General features: G+C 39.4%; 1 protein-coding gene across 2 annotated transcripts in view; it reads left to right on the top strand.

Moving 5' to 3' along the window:
• The first annotated feature begins 72 nt into the window (after positions 1-72).
• LOC138058895 (TOM1-like protein 2) overlaps positions 73-19,013 on the top strand; it is a 23,527-nt gene continuing 4,586 nt past the window's right edge. Inside the window, exons 1-15 of one of the 2 annotated variants that reach the window (XM_068904343.1) lie at positions 73-148; positions 348-432; positions 668-746; positions 1,414-1,512; positions 2,377-2,500; positions 5,554-5,612; positions 7,761-7,811; positions 9,828-10,025; positions 11,607-11,685; positions 12,077-12,267; positions 12,856-12,932; positions 14,178-14,272; positions 15,767-15,863; positions 17,396-17,477; positions 18,670-18,683. In XM_068904343.1, coding sequence (XP_068760444.1) covers positions 94-148; positions 348-432; positions 668-746; positions 1,414-1,512; positions 2,377-2,500; positions 5,554-5,612; positions 7,761-7,811; positions 9,828-10,025; positions 11,607-11,685; positions 12,077-12,267; positions 12,856-12,932; positions 14,178-14,272; positions 15,767-15,863; positions 17,396-17,477; positions 18,670-18,683 — 1,385 coding nt within the window. In that variant the 5' untranslated portion in view covers positions 73-93. Of the gene's footprint in view, positions 149-347; positions 433-667; positions 747-1,413; positions 1,513-2,376; positions 2,501-5,553; positions 5,613-7,760; positions 7,812-9,824; positions 10,026-11,606; positions 11,686-12,076; positions 12,268-12,855; positions 12,933-14,177; positions 14,273-15,766; positions 15,864-17,395; positions 17,478-18,669; positions 18,684-19,013 lie in introns of both variants that reach the window. The other variant, XM_068904342.1, reaches the window with a different exon arrangement.

The following is a 19,013-nucleotide window of genomic DNA, read 5'->3' as shown; positions in this document are numbered from 1 at the left end:
TCAAATTTGGGCAAGGGATCCTGGGAATGAATATCGAGGTCGAGGCTAGATATAAATAGGGAATGACGTCATTGTAGTCCCCTCAAGACGAAGATGGCTGCTCTGTTTGGACCGAATGTCTTCTCCACGCCAGTTGGACAAAGAATAGGTACTTGGTCACCACATTTTGCTTTGTACGACCATTGTTATTGTGTTTTTAAGTGCAGGGCAGACATGTGTGTTTGGGTATTATAAATGGATTGTTGACTATAGCCAACGAGACCCCCGTGATCCGATCGTTTTCATATGTACATGTGTAGGTTATTATTGTTGTTTTGAAAATGTATCATCTTGTGTCATTCTATCAGAGAAAGCCACAGATGGAAACTTGCCTTCGGAAGATTGGGCCGCAAACATCGAAATTTGCGATATCATTAACGAAACTGACGAAGGGTGAGTTTTTCGTTTCAGCTTTTAGGTCGAGCCTAGATCGATGACTGTCTCACAATTTGATCGAAAAGTAAGCTGAAGTTGCATGGCCTTGACGCTTATGTTGTCCTCAGATTTGGATCGTTATTTATTTCTACCTTTGCATTTTAGAGGGAGACTTCCCACAGAACTAACCATTATTAATTAATTTATAACAAATGTCACTGTTTTACATTTTGCGTTCTAATTTGAAATACAGGCCCAAAGATGGAGCTAAAGCTATCAGGAAGAGGTTGTCAGGAAATAAGAATTTCAAAAGTGTGCTGTTAACTTTGACGGTGCGTGTGATGTAACGTTAGAACCCGTGACGATGAATTCGTGTTGTTCTTGTGCGTCACGCATGCACATTTTTCACAGTGAATAAAGGAAAAATTGGGGAGGTTTTTTTGTTGTTGTCTTAAAGTGGTACTAGGATCAAAAATCACTGCTTACTTTTCTTCACATTTCGAAAGTAATTGCCTTGGATGCTCAGCAGGTGAAATTTTTTGTAGTAATTTCATGAGGAAGACTGTTTAACTCCACTCTTTTCATTTAATGGTCCACCATTACTTGGTGCAGTTGGAGGACTACCCCAGTCCAGAGTGGAGGTCCAGAAAGTTATGGACAATGACACATTCAAAAACCATTAAGCGAGAACAGAGAGGAGCCTATGTTCTGTGAGAGAGTTGAAGAACTGCAAGTTTACTTGACAACACAATGCAAGGTTTCGCAAAGTGTACAGTTTAAAACATATAATGCTTGAAGCCAAAAGTAAGTCACCCCACAAGTTGCAAAGCTTTGATTTGTATCATGTCAAAATAAAGGTTGCCTGGCTGTCTGTGTGTCTCTGAGGCTAGGAGTATTGCTGAAAATCGTTTTCTCACCTATTGGAATGTTAGAGCACTATTTTGCTGTGCTTCAGTTGCCAAAAGTTGCTGTAATCGTGTCTTGCAATCTTGGTTTCAGGTGCTTGAGACGTGTGTCAAAAATTGTGGTCATAGATTTCATGTTCTTATTGCAAAAAAAGAATTCCTTGATGAACTAGTAAAAGTCTTAAACCCAAAGGTAAGAGCTTTAGAGGAACAAATGTAACAGTATCTCAAGTTGGTAATTGCGGTGCCAAATGTCATTTTTCAGTCAGTTTTGTTTTGGGTTTCCAAGGTTTTGAATTGGCCGACTAATGACAAATACAAAAACTACTTTATATAATCCTCGAAACGGCAGGGCTTGATACAGGTCATTGTTTTACTTAAGTATACCAAAGAAGCCCAAAACCTTCAAATTGGGTAACCTAAGGTCTAAAAATTGTTTTTAGGCCTAAGGACGCCTACGTTTAGCATTAGTAAAGGTTTGGTAACAAGTAACCTGTGAAAAGTGACCTGTACCCTGGAATCACCATTTCTGAGAAGGGCAGTAGTTAATGGTGATGCTTCATGTTATATGTTACTATACACCTTTTTCCTAAATGGCCGTCATTTAGATATTCTTGATGCCTCATTCAAGGCAAGATATTCTTTTGAATTTTAAGCTTAAGAACAAGGCATCAAGGGCTAATAATAATTATTTGAATAAAAGCAAAAGAATATTTAAATGGTGGCCATGTTGGAAAAAGGTGTATTTCCATGACCAGAAAGGATGTCATCTGCTTGGCTTACAGTATATCTGAGGATAACTTTGCATTCTGTGACTGACCATAGTTGACATAATTAAACTTTGGTATTTGCTGATAAGAAGGCCTTTAAAGGTCTACCATTGACTCAGTTGCACAGTTTCCAGATTATTACCAGAGGTTCGTATTTTAGTTTCAACTCTTCTGCACAGTATCCTTTTTGATACCTCATCTTCACTAGACCCATTACATAAGCTGTCACCCATTACAAAGATAGTTTCTTTCAGAATTGTAGTAACTTTCTGTTCCACGTATCTTAGATTAATCCACCTCAGGTTGTCCAGGATAAGATTCTTTCCCTGATCCAAGATTGGGCTGATGCATTTCGTGGATCTCCTGATCTCTCATACGTGATGGAGACATACGAGTCTCTCCGAGCACAAGGTGTGTAGGTTAAATACCCATAATATCCAAGAACTTCAAGTTTCCATCATCAACTTAATTTCACACTTTATTAATTCGAACATCTCTAAAACTTGCGTCTGTATTAACGCATTCACACCTCAAACACCCTAGGACGCCCTTATTGACAAGTGAAATCGTCTGGTGTTTATAGACAGAGTAAAATCTATGACAGTAAAACCAGTTGATTGTTTGCATGCCACTTCACAATATTGTTGTCACGCAATGTTGCATTTTTGATCGGCACTTTACTCCGAGCAAGTTGAAGGTTCAAATTTTGCAACTTACGTACAGTTGAAGTCCAATGGTATGCCTCAAACTGTAATTACTTTGTACACCTTCTCTGTAGTTGTTTTGGAATTGGTAACTTTAATAGTTTGGAAGGCCCCTTAAATGGATTTGAAATGATTAATTTCTTCGAAAAACATTTATGTGGGGGATCCAGTTTTGGCGAACAGAGATGCTGTCGTATTAAATGAACTTTCACCACAGAGTTTTCACGGAAAACCAGTTGCGCTTAATGCTAAGAAATTGTGGTGTTGAATTGATATTTCAGCCCCCTTACAGTCCTGAATTAAATTTTTGTGAGTTTTGTTTTAGGTCAATGAAGGCATATTTGAGACGACATGAACAGCTTTCAATTGACTTCTCAGAACTTGCGATTTGTTATTTAAAGACTGCTTTTTGCATAAACCTGCTCGCAAATCCTACCCAATGTAGACTTATTATGCGGTAAATTTATATTGTAAAAAATAGAGTTTGACGAGCAAGGTTGGTTTGAATGGGTCTAAATAACTGAGTCTGGGAACGTAAACACCTGGCAGCAAGTTGAAATCTGAACTTGCAACTTCCTCGGAGCAAACTGCCAATGAAAACACCAACATTGCGTCACAAAATTGCAAAGTGGCGTGCAAGTGAACAACGGGTTTTATTGTGCGTGTCGCTCTCAGGGGTCAATGGGTTACAAAAGTGCATCTAAAATCAAATATTTTTCATTCCTAATATAAATCTCCCCATTCAAAGCAAACATATGTCACCAATTTGTTACCAAAATTTTGCCTTTTCTGTGCCGCGAAAGCCACGTAAACTTGACACGACTAGCAGTAGTTTGGACCCACAGTCGGGGGTCCAGATTATTGCTAGTTTTGATAACTCTGCTCGTCTCGCCCAGCTGATGAAAAGCGAAATTTTGATGTAAGAATCGTCAAACATGTTTGCTTTTGGTGGGGAGATCAATATTGTAGACTAAAAATATTTGAGTTAAGGTGCACTTTAAAGTGGAAAGGAACTTTACTTAAGCGTCTAGTCTTCTTGCACTGGAGCACTTATTGGGGACACCGTAGACTGAAATCAAATCAAATGTTGGTTTTTGAGGAGAGGGTAAAACCGGAGTACCCAGGAAAAAAACCTCACGGTGCAGGGTAGAGAACCAAGAAACTCACCCCACATACCTGGGTCACATTGATGGGAGGCGAGTGCTCTCACCACTACATGCCATCCCTGCACCTCTAGCAAGGTGCCTTAGCAGAGGTTTGAATTACATGGGGTAAAATTACTGCGCAGCAAGTGCTTGAAGGAATCCAAAGCGATACCTGGTTACCTAATTTTTTGCATCCTTGTAAGTACGATTTCTTTCTCTGAATCCTTCAGGAATTTAAAAATGTATATGTATCTAGTTGAGTTGATCTTTCAAAAGGAGTGCTTTCATAAGTGACCAAAGTTTTTCCCCTTGTTACTTACAAGAATAAAAATTAGCGACATCAAAGTTTTAGAGCAATGTTTTGATGACTCAATCTTGTCATTGCTGATTTTTATTCTTAAATGTTTCACCAAAACTTTTGCTATTTGAAATCACGCACAAGATAAGAGGTTATTGCAGAATTAGTTTTTTAAGATATTGTACCAAGTAAGTTTATGACAAACAGATGTATTTCAGTTGGTTGGTGCACGGCTTTTGGAGCGAGAGGTCCCCAGTTCGATCCTACATGTAGGTGACTTTAGTGTCTGTTTCCACTTTACTCTGATCCGTGTAGCTATAGCTTTAACCCATTGACTCCTGGGGGATCCCCATTGACGAGTAAAATCGTCTGGTGTTAGACAGAGTAAAATGCTAAGTATGGATGGCTTTGGCCGGTTCAGGGGTGAAAGGGTTAAATACCTCCCTCCCTCTCTCCCTCCTGTAGAGGGTGGGGGGTAAAGAGTGCACTGTCACCTTCCACTGATACCAGCCTCGGAGCTGATGCAACTAACAACATTAAATGAAGTGACTTTACCTTTACTTTAGCTGTGTGAAAAAGTGTTGCAAAGTCAATCCTTGACAAAAGTTTCTTGAAACTGGTTTGATCCACCTTAACCCATTCACACCTCAAATGCCCTAGGACACTCCCCCCCCCCCCCCCCCCACCCACATTGATGATTTAAATTGTTTGGCATTATCTAGACAGAGTAAAATCTATTAAAGGGTCAATGGGTCGAGAACTGAGATGCCAAATTCGAACCGCTTACCCAGTTTGGTATCATAGTCAGGGTGGTTTAGCGGTTATGAACCACACCTCCCACCTCTGTGACCCGGGTTCAACGCTGGCCTTGGGTCGCATGTGGGCGGAATTTCAGTTGATCTCAATCTGACTCTGAGGTTTTTTCCCCGGGTACTCCTGTTTTCCTCCCTCATCAAAATCAATTCTCAGTCAATTATATCCGGCTGTGAGCGGATACCCTTGAAAGGGATAACCTCTGGTATCCTTCCCTTTCATTGAATTAAATGAATAAAGGTGCTATTATTGTTATAGTTTATAGGGGTATGCATGTTTCTGTTTGTTTCACACTATTGTGAATTGTTGTTATACCTATTTTGTGTCCTTGTCAATGACAAAAGAACAACTTTGCATAAAAGAGTTCATTCCTCAGAAAACTGGTTTATCAGACCAACCTTTTGATAAGATTAAAATTTAAAGAAAGTTACAGGGACATAATATGCAGGGTACATGACATCCATCCCAAGTGAATTAACTGAACTTGTCATTGTTAAATTATAGGCCTAGAATTTCCTGCAAAGAACTTAGATACGCTTTCTCCAATCTACACACCACAAAGGGTAAGGGGAGTGATTATTTTATGATCTGAACGTCTATGGTCCCAGAGAACATTTAGGCACCTTATGCCCTCAGGAAATCTTATAAGAGTAACTGCCATCATTGGTAATGAGTAATGAAGATAATTACCATAAACACCCCCAGGTAAGCCGAACCCTGAATCTAGCAGCTCAAATTTTGGAATAAAAGTTTTTTGAAAGAAATCAAAAGAAATGCAAAGTTGAGTCTTTAGAAGTCTTCTTCATCCACTGTTTATCTAAGGTAAACTCACCATTAACATTGAAACGGAAAATACTTACCCACAATTTTAGCATTTTTAATAAACATCCTTTCTACCAACTTTGACATGTGATCGCTATTTTTCTGGTATTTGTTGACAGGAATTTCTTCATTCAACACAGTTTTTCCACAGATTTTTGCATTTTGAACAACAAGAATGTGAGCAGAACGTTCGGAGCTTAGTAACCAGGCATTAGATCAGACATGAAGGTGGAAAACTGGACACCTGAAGCAACTTTTTTCAAATGTTTCTGCAGATAAGCCGCACCCCTGATTTCTAGTGACGATGTTTGGGAAAAATGTGCGGCTTATCTGTGGGTGTTTAAAGTTCTCAATCACAAAGAGCCAGTTCCTGCACTATAATTTGATACTGGCTATGCTGCAGCCATTGCTGCTCCTCAAAATTGTATCAGACACAAATTTGGTGCAGTCTCTTGACAATTTCTCTCTGCCTTCTTCTTCGCAACATCTCCAACATAAGAAGAAGTTGAACACCAAATTCTGCTTTTAATTTCGCGCCCTTTTCTTGCGATGTCACGAGATTAGGTTGCGTAAAGCAATCACGCACATGGAAAACAGAATTGCAAACACAATCGCGAAGTGACAGTGTTTGCGATGAAGCCATCGCAAACTGTTTGCAACGTTGTTATGTGTACATATGGAAACAGATCACGTACTTGTTTATAAGTTGAATCCAAATATCATTTATTTCAAATTAAAAAAAAGAAAGAGATAATATGGAGCAACTTACCTTATTTACTAGGAGTGGTGAATCTTACATTGAAAGAGAGAAAACATGCTTGCAAGCACAGTGATTGATTCCGAAAAACCATACAAACACGAAGTGCAAGGATTGCTGTTGAACTACATTGTATTAAAAAAAAATCTCTTATCAGCCAATTCTGTCCGAATTTCCTTTTCATCCAATTTAAGATATTATTTTCCCACATTCCACTGCTCTTGTGCTTCATGCGTAGAATGGCGCTTTCACGTTGAAATTTCAATCACAAATAGCTCAATTTATAATCAAAGGAACAGCCTTTCCACAGACCTCCAAACGAGCAGTTTAGTTTAATGTACAGTTTATTTCCTTTATACTTTATTCTGCATTTTCCATATTCCAGTGCATTTGTGAGTTGCAAAGATATGGCAAAGGTTCCGTGAAAATTGGCCTCAAGGCCGCAAAAACTTTGCCTTTGTGAGAAAAATACGGGAAACCGTACACTCCAGATATGAGAATATGGAAATATTTACTAAAAGCGCGGGTTGTGTTAGCAAATGTGGAATTTTTTTCGTGGTAGTTTTCATTCTCGTCATCAGAGCCTTGGATCGACCCAAGGCTCTGGGAAACTCTGTGTAGTGAGAACATCCATCATAGGGTTCTTGTAGCCAAAAATTGGCTATTTGAATGTTACAGCACCTGCTAACTCCTTGTGCTAACATGAATGCACCAATTAGAGACGCTGTTGATTGTTCTTCACCAAAACCAGTGAGAAGACAATTTGTTTCAGAGTTCCCCAGAGCTCTCATCTCCCTCAGTCAAGAGAAGGGCTCTGGGGTCGAGATTGGATAGTTTTTACAAATGAATGAACTGTGCATGACCAGACTGGCTAGTTCAAATTTAGATTTGCCTAGTGAGATCAGATCTGATACTAGCCACTAGGCTAGTGGGCTGAAAAGTGATTGCCATTTCAGATCATCAGTCATGCGTGGATGAATTCACACCGTGTGAGAGGGCAAAGTGACTTTTGCACTGTGGCTTTTTGTTCAAAGTCCTGTGTTCCATAGGCAATTTGATCCTTTAGGGAGGAGAGGGTGTAATGGAGGCTTTTGTCCATCATAACTCTTACCTTGTTTACATCTGTCTCCAGACACAGCCTGAGAGGCCTGCAACAGCTCCTTCAAGGCCACCACCCCCTCAGGTAATGCACCAATCAACTCAAAACTTCAACATCCCCCCCCCCTCTTCCTTCCCGGGCAAAGCCTGGGCATTTGAACTTTTGAAGATGGGATCGTTCAAATTGCCTCCCCCTCGGACCAAAATGGTGTTCAAATGCCCTAGCCTATCATCGGATTTGTCTGTCATACCCTACTAAAGAACAATCTTTATCTTTAATAAAGACCTTTTGAAGACCTTTTTTGGAAGCCAATCACTCACAAATGCTACATCATCTCTTCCTTTAAACTCTTCCATCGCGTCCAAACACGTCTTTTATACCTGTTATCGGCGCCTGAAAAGAAATTGTTTGAAACCTGGCACTTCTGGTTCAATTTTCTCCACCCCACGCAGGCAAAAGTCAAATTCCCCACTCCTCAAGCACAGAAGATAGTCAAATGCCCAGGGTTTGCCTGGGAGGGGGGATGTTGAAGTTTCGATTTGATCGGTGCATAAGTTATTGATTTTAAATTGATTTGCAAAGACAAACAAGAGGTCCTTAGTGAATGAGACGACAAAAACACTCTGGGCTCACAGAGTAGTGAAGACTGGGTCACATAGATTTGCCAGGGATAGGGAGCAACATATATATCCTATAGAACTGTATAACGAGATTCAGACATCATTACATAGAGTTTATTCTTGTATGTCTGTTAGGTTTGGAAGAGAAAAAGAAGACCGCCTTTATTTAGACACAATAATGATTAAGGCTAGCAAGCTTGTGGGGTCGGGATTCTGATTAGGGTCAGAGACCCACTTGTCATCACAAAGCTGAATAAGAAAACTGTTCAGTTGCAGTGGAAAGCCATAGATACCTTGGGGTCCCACCTTCCATTTAATGCTGTAGCAGCTAGTAAAAGTAATGACTATTTATTCTCTATTTTCACATTCCCCGTAATACATACACTTTGTTTGCCCCCAAATTTTTATAAACCAAATTGTTTTCAAATGCTCTTGGGAAAATGCAGTGTCCCAAGAGCATTTGAAAACAATGGTTTGTGCAAAATTTGGGGGGCAAACAAAGTGTATTATGCGAAATGTGAAAATAGAGAATAGGCAAAAAGAAAAATGCTATTTAAGAAGATACTCAGATTGACAAACCGGTTTTCTGATACCCTTTTACTTCAATACTATTTAAGGACGTTCGCGCCCAAAACGTTCCCATGTACAGATTTTTTTTAAACTTGCCACGCAGAAAGGTAATGATCTACTTTTGCCAAAAAGGCAAAAAAAATGGGGGGTCACCGTGCTCGTTTTCGAGATCATGAGGTGCATTTTTAGAAGATTGCGTTACTTTAAGACAATCTTAGCTTACAACTGCCAGCAATAAAAAAGCTACATGAGTGAATTTTAGATCAGGTAAACGTACTCAGTTCAACATAACTAATATAACTAAATTAACCTTTGCAACTGATGTCTTTTTCTGAGGTGAAATAGACCTTGAAAAACGATACATATTAGTCTAAGAAAGAAAACTTCGGTCGCACGAGAGCATAAAAGGCCAAATATTTGTAACTTTCACGTACAGATTTTTTTTGTTTTTTGTTAAAATGGACAAAATCAAGAAAGGAAGTGATCTACGGAAAGAAAAATGGGGGTCACCGAGCATTCAAGAGAGTAAAATCGCTGCGAAGTTCTCAAAGCGATTGTCTATTCGCACTGTCACGCCATTGCGTGACATTTCCGAGAAGACCTGGGTCCACAGCTATCCCATGATGCCACATACTTTCATGTTCCATTCTTGTGGAAAATTTTTGCGCCTTTAGCATCGTGTTTACCTGCGTGGTCTTCGATGCATGACATGTGCGTGACGTGCGAAAAGATGCGCAGTAGCAATGGGCGCGAACGTCCTTAAACTCTACATGGCTCTGATCAAAGTTAGTGAATGCAATATTAACAAATGATAGTAAAAGCAAGTACATTATTTTGAAGGACAATAGGCTTCTATGGCATGCCATTCAATTCATTCATTTTATGACCATTGTTTGCCACTTTTTAGCAGCCAGCAGTTATTCGTCCACAGACAGCCCAGTCTCCTCCAGTGCAGGCACCTGTTGGTCCTGTGGTACCTACTCCAGAGCAAATGGGAAAGATACGTTCAGAACTTGATATTGTTCATGGAAACATTGCTGTCATGTCTGAAATGTTGACAGAAATGACACCAGGGCAAGAAGAAGCAGGCGATCTGCAATTATTACAAGTATGTTATTTTACGTGTTATTATGTTTTGAACTTTGGTAAAATTGTCAGAAAAGGCCTGAGGTGATCTAGCTGTACCACCAATGGTGATTCGCTCTGACAAAGAGGTAACGCTAAAAAAATCCGCTTACAATTTTTTCTTACACTGATTAATTTACCACATCAACTTGTTTGATAAAAACAGCTTTTTGTGTTTCACCCTCCACTGATGCGGCACAACATGTTCTTTACAAACCAGTTCCCCTCCATTCCATAAATGGTGACTTTTGTGTCAACTGTTGCAAGGCCAAAAAAATTTGCATGGTCATCACTATTTTCCGATTATTCCAAATGTGTTCACATGGTTGGTAAGGGAGGCTACTGATTAGTTTGGTAAGAATGCCATTGACTTAAATACAGGCAATGAGAGAGTGGACGAAAACGCTTTTGAAAGTAGAGACTATCGTTCTAGTGTGGATGGCAAAAATGGAGGTTTTCGAATATGTGGGTCGTAATCTCATGCATGCCTCACAGTTTCCTGTGCGCCAAGACGTAATCAAAGCCTGACAGCAAAAACGCGCATTTAGATCTCTGTTTTCAGTCTCCATTGGACGACCAAAGACAATGTGAAAACGCCAATGTGGTCACAGATCTTTTTATCCATTTTCATGGAGCCAGAGGTTTTTGAAAATGCATTAGTGTGGACAGGCCCTGAGAAATAATGTGAAAGAAAAGAAATTGTTGTTTGTGAAGAATCGTGTTAATAAAATTTTAAAAAAAGTGTACCTCTGTCACAAATGTCGCAAATTATTTAAGGTTACTGTATACCTTCAGATTGGCAATTTTCTTCAAATTTGGATTTTTCGGTTTACAGTAATGATTGAAATCCATGGGATATCTATAAGTTTTCACTGTAACTGAGTATGGCAAAACACAGACACTCTTTTTTAGCACTTTGGGTCAGGAAACGGAGGAACAAAATAAAATAGCGAAAAGCAAACTTTGCTTTGACTTGTAGCTTTGAAAAGGTGATTTGGACGCTCGCATTTAGAAGTCGTGAAAAATTTGACAATAATTCATTTGATTTCAAAATCTTGATATGGCTTGATAGCCAGCTCTATAAGCTTTAATTTGATATAGGACACGCTACATTGGTTGAACGGGAGACACCCCTGAAGGTATACGGTAACCTTAATTTCGTAAAGGAGCAAATATAAAGCTCAATAGCTGATGTTTCAGCCATTTTGGAGTACCTTTAGTTGAAACTTAGGACAATATTTTTTTTCGGTTTATGGTAGCCTCTCTTTTGTTGAAAACTATAATGCCCAAAGAGCCAACATTTTTTGGCAACTAGAATACTTGAGCTGGCGACCAAATCTGAAAACTTAAGGCCCAGCTGCCCCCTAGATTTTTTCCTGAAAGTCAAACACTGATATAAACACCATCATCCTCGAACTCAAGGAATAGCCACAATGACAACGACAATAATTGCACAGCTGGTTTTCTTGTAATTCACTTTGCTTTTGATTTCTCTTCATGTCACCCACACAGCTCTTATTTCAGTTGATAGGCTCTAAAGTCATGATGAGTCTTTGTTCTTTAGGAATTAAACAGAACGTGTCGTGTCATGCAGCAAAGAGTTTTGGAGCTGATCGAAAGAGTAGCCAATGAAGAGGTTGTGGGTGAGGATTATACCGTAATATTATTTTGTCGAATTTGTTCTTCTGTGATCAAGAATTACTTTACTCTATTTGTCAATATTTTGCAAGGGTGTTAATTTGTTTGACACCAGGGGCCGGTTGTTCGAAGCATGGTTAGCCCCAACCGTTCGTTAAGAGATATCAAATCCTATACGTTTATATGGTATTTAACCCTGGTTAGCACTAACCATGCTTCGAGCAACCCGAGCCTGATTGTCAACTTCAAGTGCCATTTTTTTTTACAGTGGACCATTGTTTACCTTGAAGTTCAAAACTGACCATTATTATTTGAACTGCATTTTAAAACTCTGTTGGTTATGTTTGACAGGGTAATCCAATGTTTTTTCATTGATTACATTTTTCTCTTCCATAGGTTTGCTTCTAAGTGTTAATGATGATTTAAATAATGTGTTTATTCGATATGACCGATATGAGAGATTCAGACAAAATACAGTTCAGCAAGCTGCGGCATCGGAAGTTCCTCCTCCTGAACCACCCCGCCCTGCAGCAATTGCTCCCATGCCAGGAAGGCAGACTACTGCTTGGCCTGAAAATGCCAGTAGGGTAAGAATGAGTGCCTTTGAAGGGAAAAGAGGGATAGCGCACATGGATAGTTTGCTTTTTGAATTCATTTGTCATCATGGATTACATTACAAGTGATAAAAATAATATTAATGTTGAGCTTGAGCTGTAGAGAGTTTTAAGGAGTGTGTAAATTTTGTTTTATCTCAAGCATAGACCTTATTCATAAATGGGGACCAAGAAATTGTTCTTTTGTCTTTTTGCAAATCATCCTCACTAGCCTCGTTAGCAAGAACAAAATTCAGAAGAATTTCTGCTCCAAAGTGAGGCTAGTGAGGATGATTAGCACAAAGATAAACGAATAATCTTTTGGTCTATGTGACATGGATTGTGAGAAAGTTTGGAATCATGTTTCATTGTTGATGACTTTACTTTAAAAAAGTAGCCACGTTTTCATGTTAAAATTGTATATCTTAGAAAATGTGCGTCTTTATTTGGTGGAGAAAGTGGGTAGCTGTTTTCAAAAGGGCTCGACTATTCCTTAAAGCACAAAAACGGCATCTGTTGCAGACATTGTTGTTTGAATGTCAATTACGTTCAGTTTTTTATTATTTTATCATTTTTCTGTAGCCTCCACCTCCAGTCCCGATATCACAACCTGCCACAGTGCCACTGGCAGCAGCGCCAGCTGCAGAGGCAGGAGCTGGGTAAGACCCCATTCTTTTGGCATTGAGGGACAATGTAAAACACACATTGTACTCATGCTAGGCAAGTCTTCTCCATAGCTCACTGGAACCAAGATTTGATGAATCATTCCAATGTTATTAATGTTATTTGCATGGTAGATGCAACGATAACAAAACATCAGTTTTGCATGTAAAGTTTAAGTGGCATTGCGTCAGTGTTTGTGGAGATATCCTTTGTTTTGTGTCCGTCACAACATTGATATTAAAGTAAAATTGTTGTAATCTATGGATTGAGACATGACTGTTGAAAACTAATGACATCTGTAATTTTGAAATAAGCATCAAAGTAATATTGTCCACTCTTACAAATGTAAGTGCAAGAGTTTTAATAATTTTGAATGGCAAGAGTTTTAATAATTTTGAATGGCACTGTCAAGAACATTGGTATTTGTTATATATTTTACAAGTAGAGAAAAAAGGCTAGCTGTAGAAACGTTTAGGTAATGAAGAAGAGATTGAATAAATTGTTCAGCAAGGTATGAGAAGTTGAAGATACAGATAAAAGACCTTTTATCATAAACGAAGTCAATGTCCTGCAAAAGAAAAAGAGGAGAAAGAAATTCTCGCTTAAGATTATCGTCACGGAGCTGCAACAGGTAGAGGTAAAATCCGTGCCTGGTGTAGATGTAGAAAAAGAATGTTCCGCCACATCTTTAAAATACACTGTAGGAATTTATTCTGAACAGTGAATGTGCTATTTTACTCACCCCCTGGAACTCATTGGTAAAATATTTCTGTTAAGGACGATGCCTCCTAATTCAAAGGTATTTTTGCGCACTTTCCTGAATATGCAGGGAAAGCAGATCTTAACAAGTATTATTGAAATCCAAAAAGAACATTGGGGGTAACCACGCATTTTTCGAAGATAATTAATTAACAATATTTGCAAAAAGCTTTAAAATACAAAGCAATGTCTGGTGTTCTTTGCCAAATTGAAGCTTTATTATCTCTAAAAAATGCATGGTTACCCCCAATTTTCTTTTTGGATACCAAGAACACTTGCTAAGTTCTGCTATCTCCCCATAGTTTTGAACCGCGCAAAAATATCCCTGTATTAATAAGCACCGCCGATAGGAAATCCGAGTATCTCGAGATGCGCAGAACGTATGCGCAATAACAATAGTTATGCACCGTCCTTAATTGAAAAATAACATACATAGTATTTCTGCTGCTATTGATATCCTCTCTTTTTTTTTCAATCTACAGAGCCTCAGATTCACTGATTAGTTTTGATGATGAGCAACCTGTTTCTTCCCAGGCTCCCTCAGTCAATGACATGACCTCGAAGATGCAAGTTTTAAGTAAGAAATAGGAATTAGTTAACATGTTACGAATTAGTTAACATGTTACGAATTAGTTAACATGTTACGAATTCTTCATTAGATTTTGTTGCCAATTTGGAAAGCTTAAAAATCGGTTCAGTTTGCTTTGTGTGGAGGGAAAAGTCTGGTGAAAACCCGGCATAGCTTTTTGTGCCACAAGAAACTTGATTCTACCGCGCACTCTATCTTCTCTTTTACAGTAGGGAGATTTTGCTTTACGTTTACATGAAATGGCAAATGGGAAACGATATGCTGCCACTTGTCAGTATTAAGTGTGAAAATTCTCTTATTCTAATTAATTTTGTCTTGCTCCTTTGTGAAGTTGCTCGATATTTGGAACTTTCATGTAAGAAAGGAGCTAAATCAAATGAGTTTCTTTGATTTTTGTCAAAACGCAAAGTCAGCTTATTGTTTGCGGTTTGCCGCCGTAAAGATGAGGCAAAATCTCTCCAGTAACTCTGCTACCTAGCAACCAAGTGCTAAGGTCCACAGACATTTCATTAACTTGAATCGAAGCGATGGATAGAAAATCCCAGTTACTTGAAAAACTACCCTTCCTTAAGTCTTACTGGACCCATCTGTAACCCACGAGTTGACAGGGTCTGTGTTGGTTTCCTAAAACAAAGAAATGGCGGCTGTGTAAGACTACGAACAGGCTCTCTCCTCTTCTCCTTTCCTAGAATCAACGGTTTAATGTCCTCCCATGTCACAAGTAAACAAGATCCCAAAGTTTTGGATGTTGTGGATTGGAGTTTATGTTGGTTTAATTTTTTTTTTAAACCAGTCAATCTATTATTATATCGGAAAATCAAAATTGAACTAGAGTGAACAATTTTGAACTAAATATAAAATTGAACCATAACATATACGCACGTTCTTTATTTAACGAAAAAAAACCTTACCGCCGAGGTTTTGGCAGTCTTTGAATGAAGGGGTAGTTTCTAAAGAAACTATGGTGCTGCGTCGGTGGGGAAGTAGTATACAAAAATTTGGTTTTATCAACGGAGTTGATAATGTAAATTGGCCACCGTACAGAGATTCTAAAAGCTGACGTTTCGAGCGTTAGCCCTTCGTCAGAGCGAATTCGATTCGCTCTGACGAAGGGGTTAGGGTTAGGGTTAGGCAGTCTTTGTTGATGACAACGATCATTCTGACAACCTACAACGATATTAAGGTAACATTAGATAACATGCACCAAACCTAGCATGATGTTTTAAAAATTTGCGCCAGAGAAAGAAATAACTACAATCTCGACTTGCACGCCCACTTTCTCCTGCGCTTCAACTTGTGGATTGCTTCGAAATTTGATTGGTTGATCGTGATATTTGCTCCCGTTGCGATTGGTCAAGGTTACTGGGCACGTTTTAATTATCGCCACTCGTAAAAAGTCGTTTCGTCAATCCATTTGGCTCTCTTATCGCAATCACTTGCCCCTGACCTAAGTTTTGACTCAATTTCATTTTTTGTAACCAGATGTTGGGCCGACGTCAGAGCCTGCTGCCGATCAAGATGATGAATTTGACATGTTTGCACAGTCAAGAAAGAGCACTTTTGATGAAATCAGACAAAGGTACCGTTAGGCTGATAGTTCTGTAAGGTATAACATCAATCCTTTCACCGCTATAAATGCCAATTGATGACTCTGTCTAACGCCAGACGATTTTACTCGTCGATGAGGAAGCCCTCAGCTGTAAAAGGGTTTAAGTGCCCCTGTGATAAAAAAAAACGCTTTTTTTTTTCTTCAGATTTTAAAGGTGTGTTTGGTTAACACCTGATTGGCAAAAATTTGAGCTTTGATTTTTAGCCAAAGACCGTTTACTTTGAGTGTAGTTTTGGACTTCACGGTCCGCCATTAACCACGTTCAAAATTGACCGATATGATCTCAGAGGGTTGGATCCAGGGAAAAGTAACGTCAAAACTCATCCGGCTTAAAATTCCAGCTTGTGAATGCAGCTTATTTTATATGCAAAACACGAGTTTAAAAGTCTGAAAGCCCAAAACTCCCGTGCTGCATATTAATTCTGCGGCGTACACACGCATTGCATTCTTAAGCTAGTGAGCCTTTGACGTCATTTTCTCCTCGATCCAGCTCTCTCGAGATCTTAAAGTTAGATCTCTTTGAGCCTCTCAGTTTTAAATTGCGAGAAGGCCCTTCATAAGTCAGTCGAGCGGCCCGCTTTTCTGAAGCAGTCGTGTTTTGTCACGCAAACAAATAAAATGACCGAGTCCAAGCCTCCCTCTGTCACTTTATTTGTTTGCGTGACAAAACGTGACTGCCTCAGAAAAGCGGGTTCCCTGCTAGCAAAGGTCTCTTTTCTTTTAGCGTTGTACGGGAAAAGAGACCTCTGCCATGGGTCGAAACTCACTTTGATCTAACCGCCGTCCACAACCTTGGACGGCACTCTTCAAAGCGCATGTCCGCCCCATGATATGTTTGCTAACTGTGACTTGAGCCCTCTGTGTCCCGCGCATTCCTTTACGGTAATTCCGCTGTAGCTAAGTGAGCCCACACGACATCACGTGAGGATTCGGTCGCTAAGGAACATGCATGCCCAACGCAGTAAGTTTCGACCCATGGCAGAGGGCTCTTTTCGCGTACTCCTCAGCCCAGCGAACGCAAGAGAAAAGAAACTTCTGCTTGTGGAGAAAAAAGCGGGCCGCTCGACTGATTTATGAAGGGACTGCTTGCAGTCTAATTGCTTTTCGTAATTCACTCCCTAATTGGCTCCAAGGAAGGGTGCTTACCAGAGGCACATTTTTGTGCGTAATAGATTTCGAGGTCGACATTTTCATAGGGTGCGTGCTCAGTACTTGAAGTATGGGAAATTTGGTTGAATGGCAAGGAGCATTTAAGTCCGAAAGGTCGAAGTATGCCAAAGAGGTGCTCCCAAAAGTTCCGGTCCAACAGAATCAAAACCGACACTTCCTAGCGAAAGCTCCGGAGTTTTTGACAGAATGGAAAGTGCCCACTATACACTAACTCATACCAGAGTTACTTTTGTATCGTTGCGAGTTTTTACGTGTAAACACCCGCTAAGACCATAGAAGTTACATGGAATAATGTGGTAATGTGTTTACTAACGTTGGCTCGTTTATTTCAGCGGGTCATCGTATTCTGATAATCTTCAGCCACTTGATCGCTCAATTGCGAATTCGATGGCTATAAATAAAACAGAGGCAAAGGTAGGCACATTTGAGAGACTGAGAAAGACTTTTTGTGAACCTTATCAAGTGGAATTGTGAGGCGTCATCTTCGTGAATTTTAAGGGCAGTATTTCTTGTTAAGGAGGCCCGAAAGGGTTTTGTTCAGGTAACAAAGGGTTTCCAAAAGAATTACAGCACTGTCGATCCTTTGAGTAGGGAAATGAGAAAATTCTGTCGCTAACTGTTGCCATGGGAAAGGGAGGGAACTGCTAAAAGACCCTCTAAAATTCATGTTTTTTAAAAATATTTTTAAAATTAATTCGGCGACCTGGTATTTCTGGGACCGGTTGCTCGAAGCCTCGTTAGCGCTAAACGTCGATAGGTTTGCATGATATTTAACCCTGCTTCGAGCAACCCGGGCAAGCTTTCGAAACTTCGTTAAATTCTCTTTCTCTGAAAATTTATGTTATGAAAACGCTCGAAAGTAAGCTTGATTTTTTTGTATGATTCGCGTCTTCGCTTTCTTAAAGGTGGATTTTTTCATCTTCAAACACCGTTTTCATAAATAAGATATCTTCCAAAAACTGAATTGTAGGTGGTTTTTTGACAGTGCTGTATCGTTCCCATCAGTTGGGAACTCGGGGACACCCTTGAAAGTTTCCTGATAATAGAATTAGACAAATTTCAAAACGTTTCCTTTCTGAAAGGATCGACAGTGTAGCGAGTCCCACTCTTACAGTTTTGGAAAGCCCTTTCGAGTCTTCTTAATTTCTTTAGATTTTATTTAGTAAGAAGCAAATCACTATAGAAAAATCAAGATAAAAATTGCTAAAACTGTCGTCGAGTCACCGTGCCTCGAGGCAAGATAGCGATTGATTCACAAATCAGTTTATTGAGCGGTGCAAATTAAGAGGAATCACAGATCTTTTTTTTTTTAAAAAGGCGATTTAAAGTTACACTATTTACAGCTAACGTAAAAATACAAGTTTGATCACGAATATCAGTTTGACAACAACAACAATTTTATTGTACTCTTGCCTAAAAGAAAAAATAATTAAGTACAATTGAAAATATAAACTAAAGTAGAGAGTACTGGCTGCCTACAATAACCATAAGGGCTAGCGGAGCTAGGCAGTCAAAGCAAAGCTACAAGGCAGCCAGTTTGTTGAGTCAGACATGACTAAAGTTGGGGTTTTATTGTTGAGAGTGATTTTGTTTGTTGTTTCCACAGACTGAAGCACCGAGGTAAGTTGTGTCTAATGCTCTTTGTTGTTGTTCAACCATCGCTGATAACACTGCAAAAATGAAAAGAACTCAACTGCAATGCGTGAAAGAAGAAGCAGGTACATGCATCCGCGCGCAGAGACGTTGGTGCAAAAGCAACATTGTGGTATGCACTCCAAAATATTTTCAGTGTATGCCAAATTTAGGCCGTTTGTCTTTGGGGACATCCGAATCCGAATTTTTGGTTACAAAAACTGATTTGGAGAGGATGAAGAACCGTTAGCCGAGAGGAAGAACGAAAAGCGCGTGAGTGTAACGTGGCCACAATCTACATTTTTTAATTTCTTTCTC

This window comes from Montipora capricornis, chromosome 8, assembly GCF_036669925.1.
Source record: "Montipora capricornis isolate CH-2021 chromosome 8, ASM3666992v2, whole genome shotgun sequence".
Lineage (NCBI taxonomy): Eukaryota > Metazoa > Cnidaria > Anthozoa > Scleractinia > Acroporidae > Montipora > Montipora capricornis.
The sequence above is the reverse complement of the archived record's forward strand: the minus strand, read 5'-3'. Positions and strand labels throughout refer to the sequence as shown.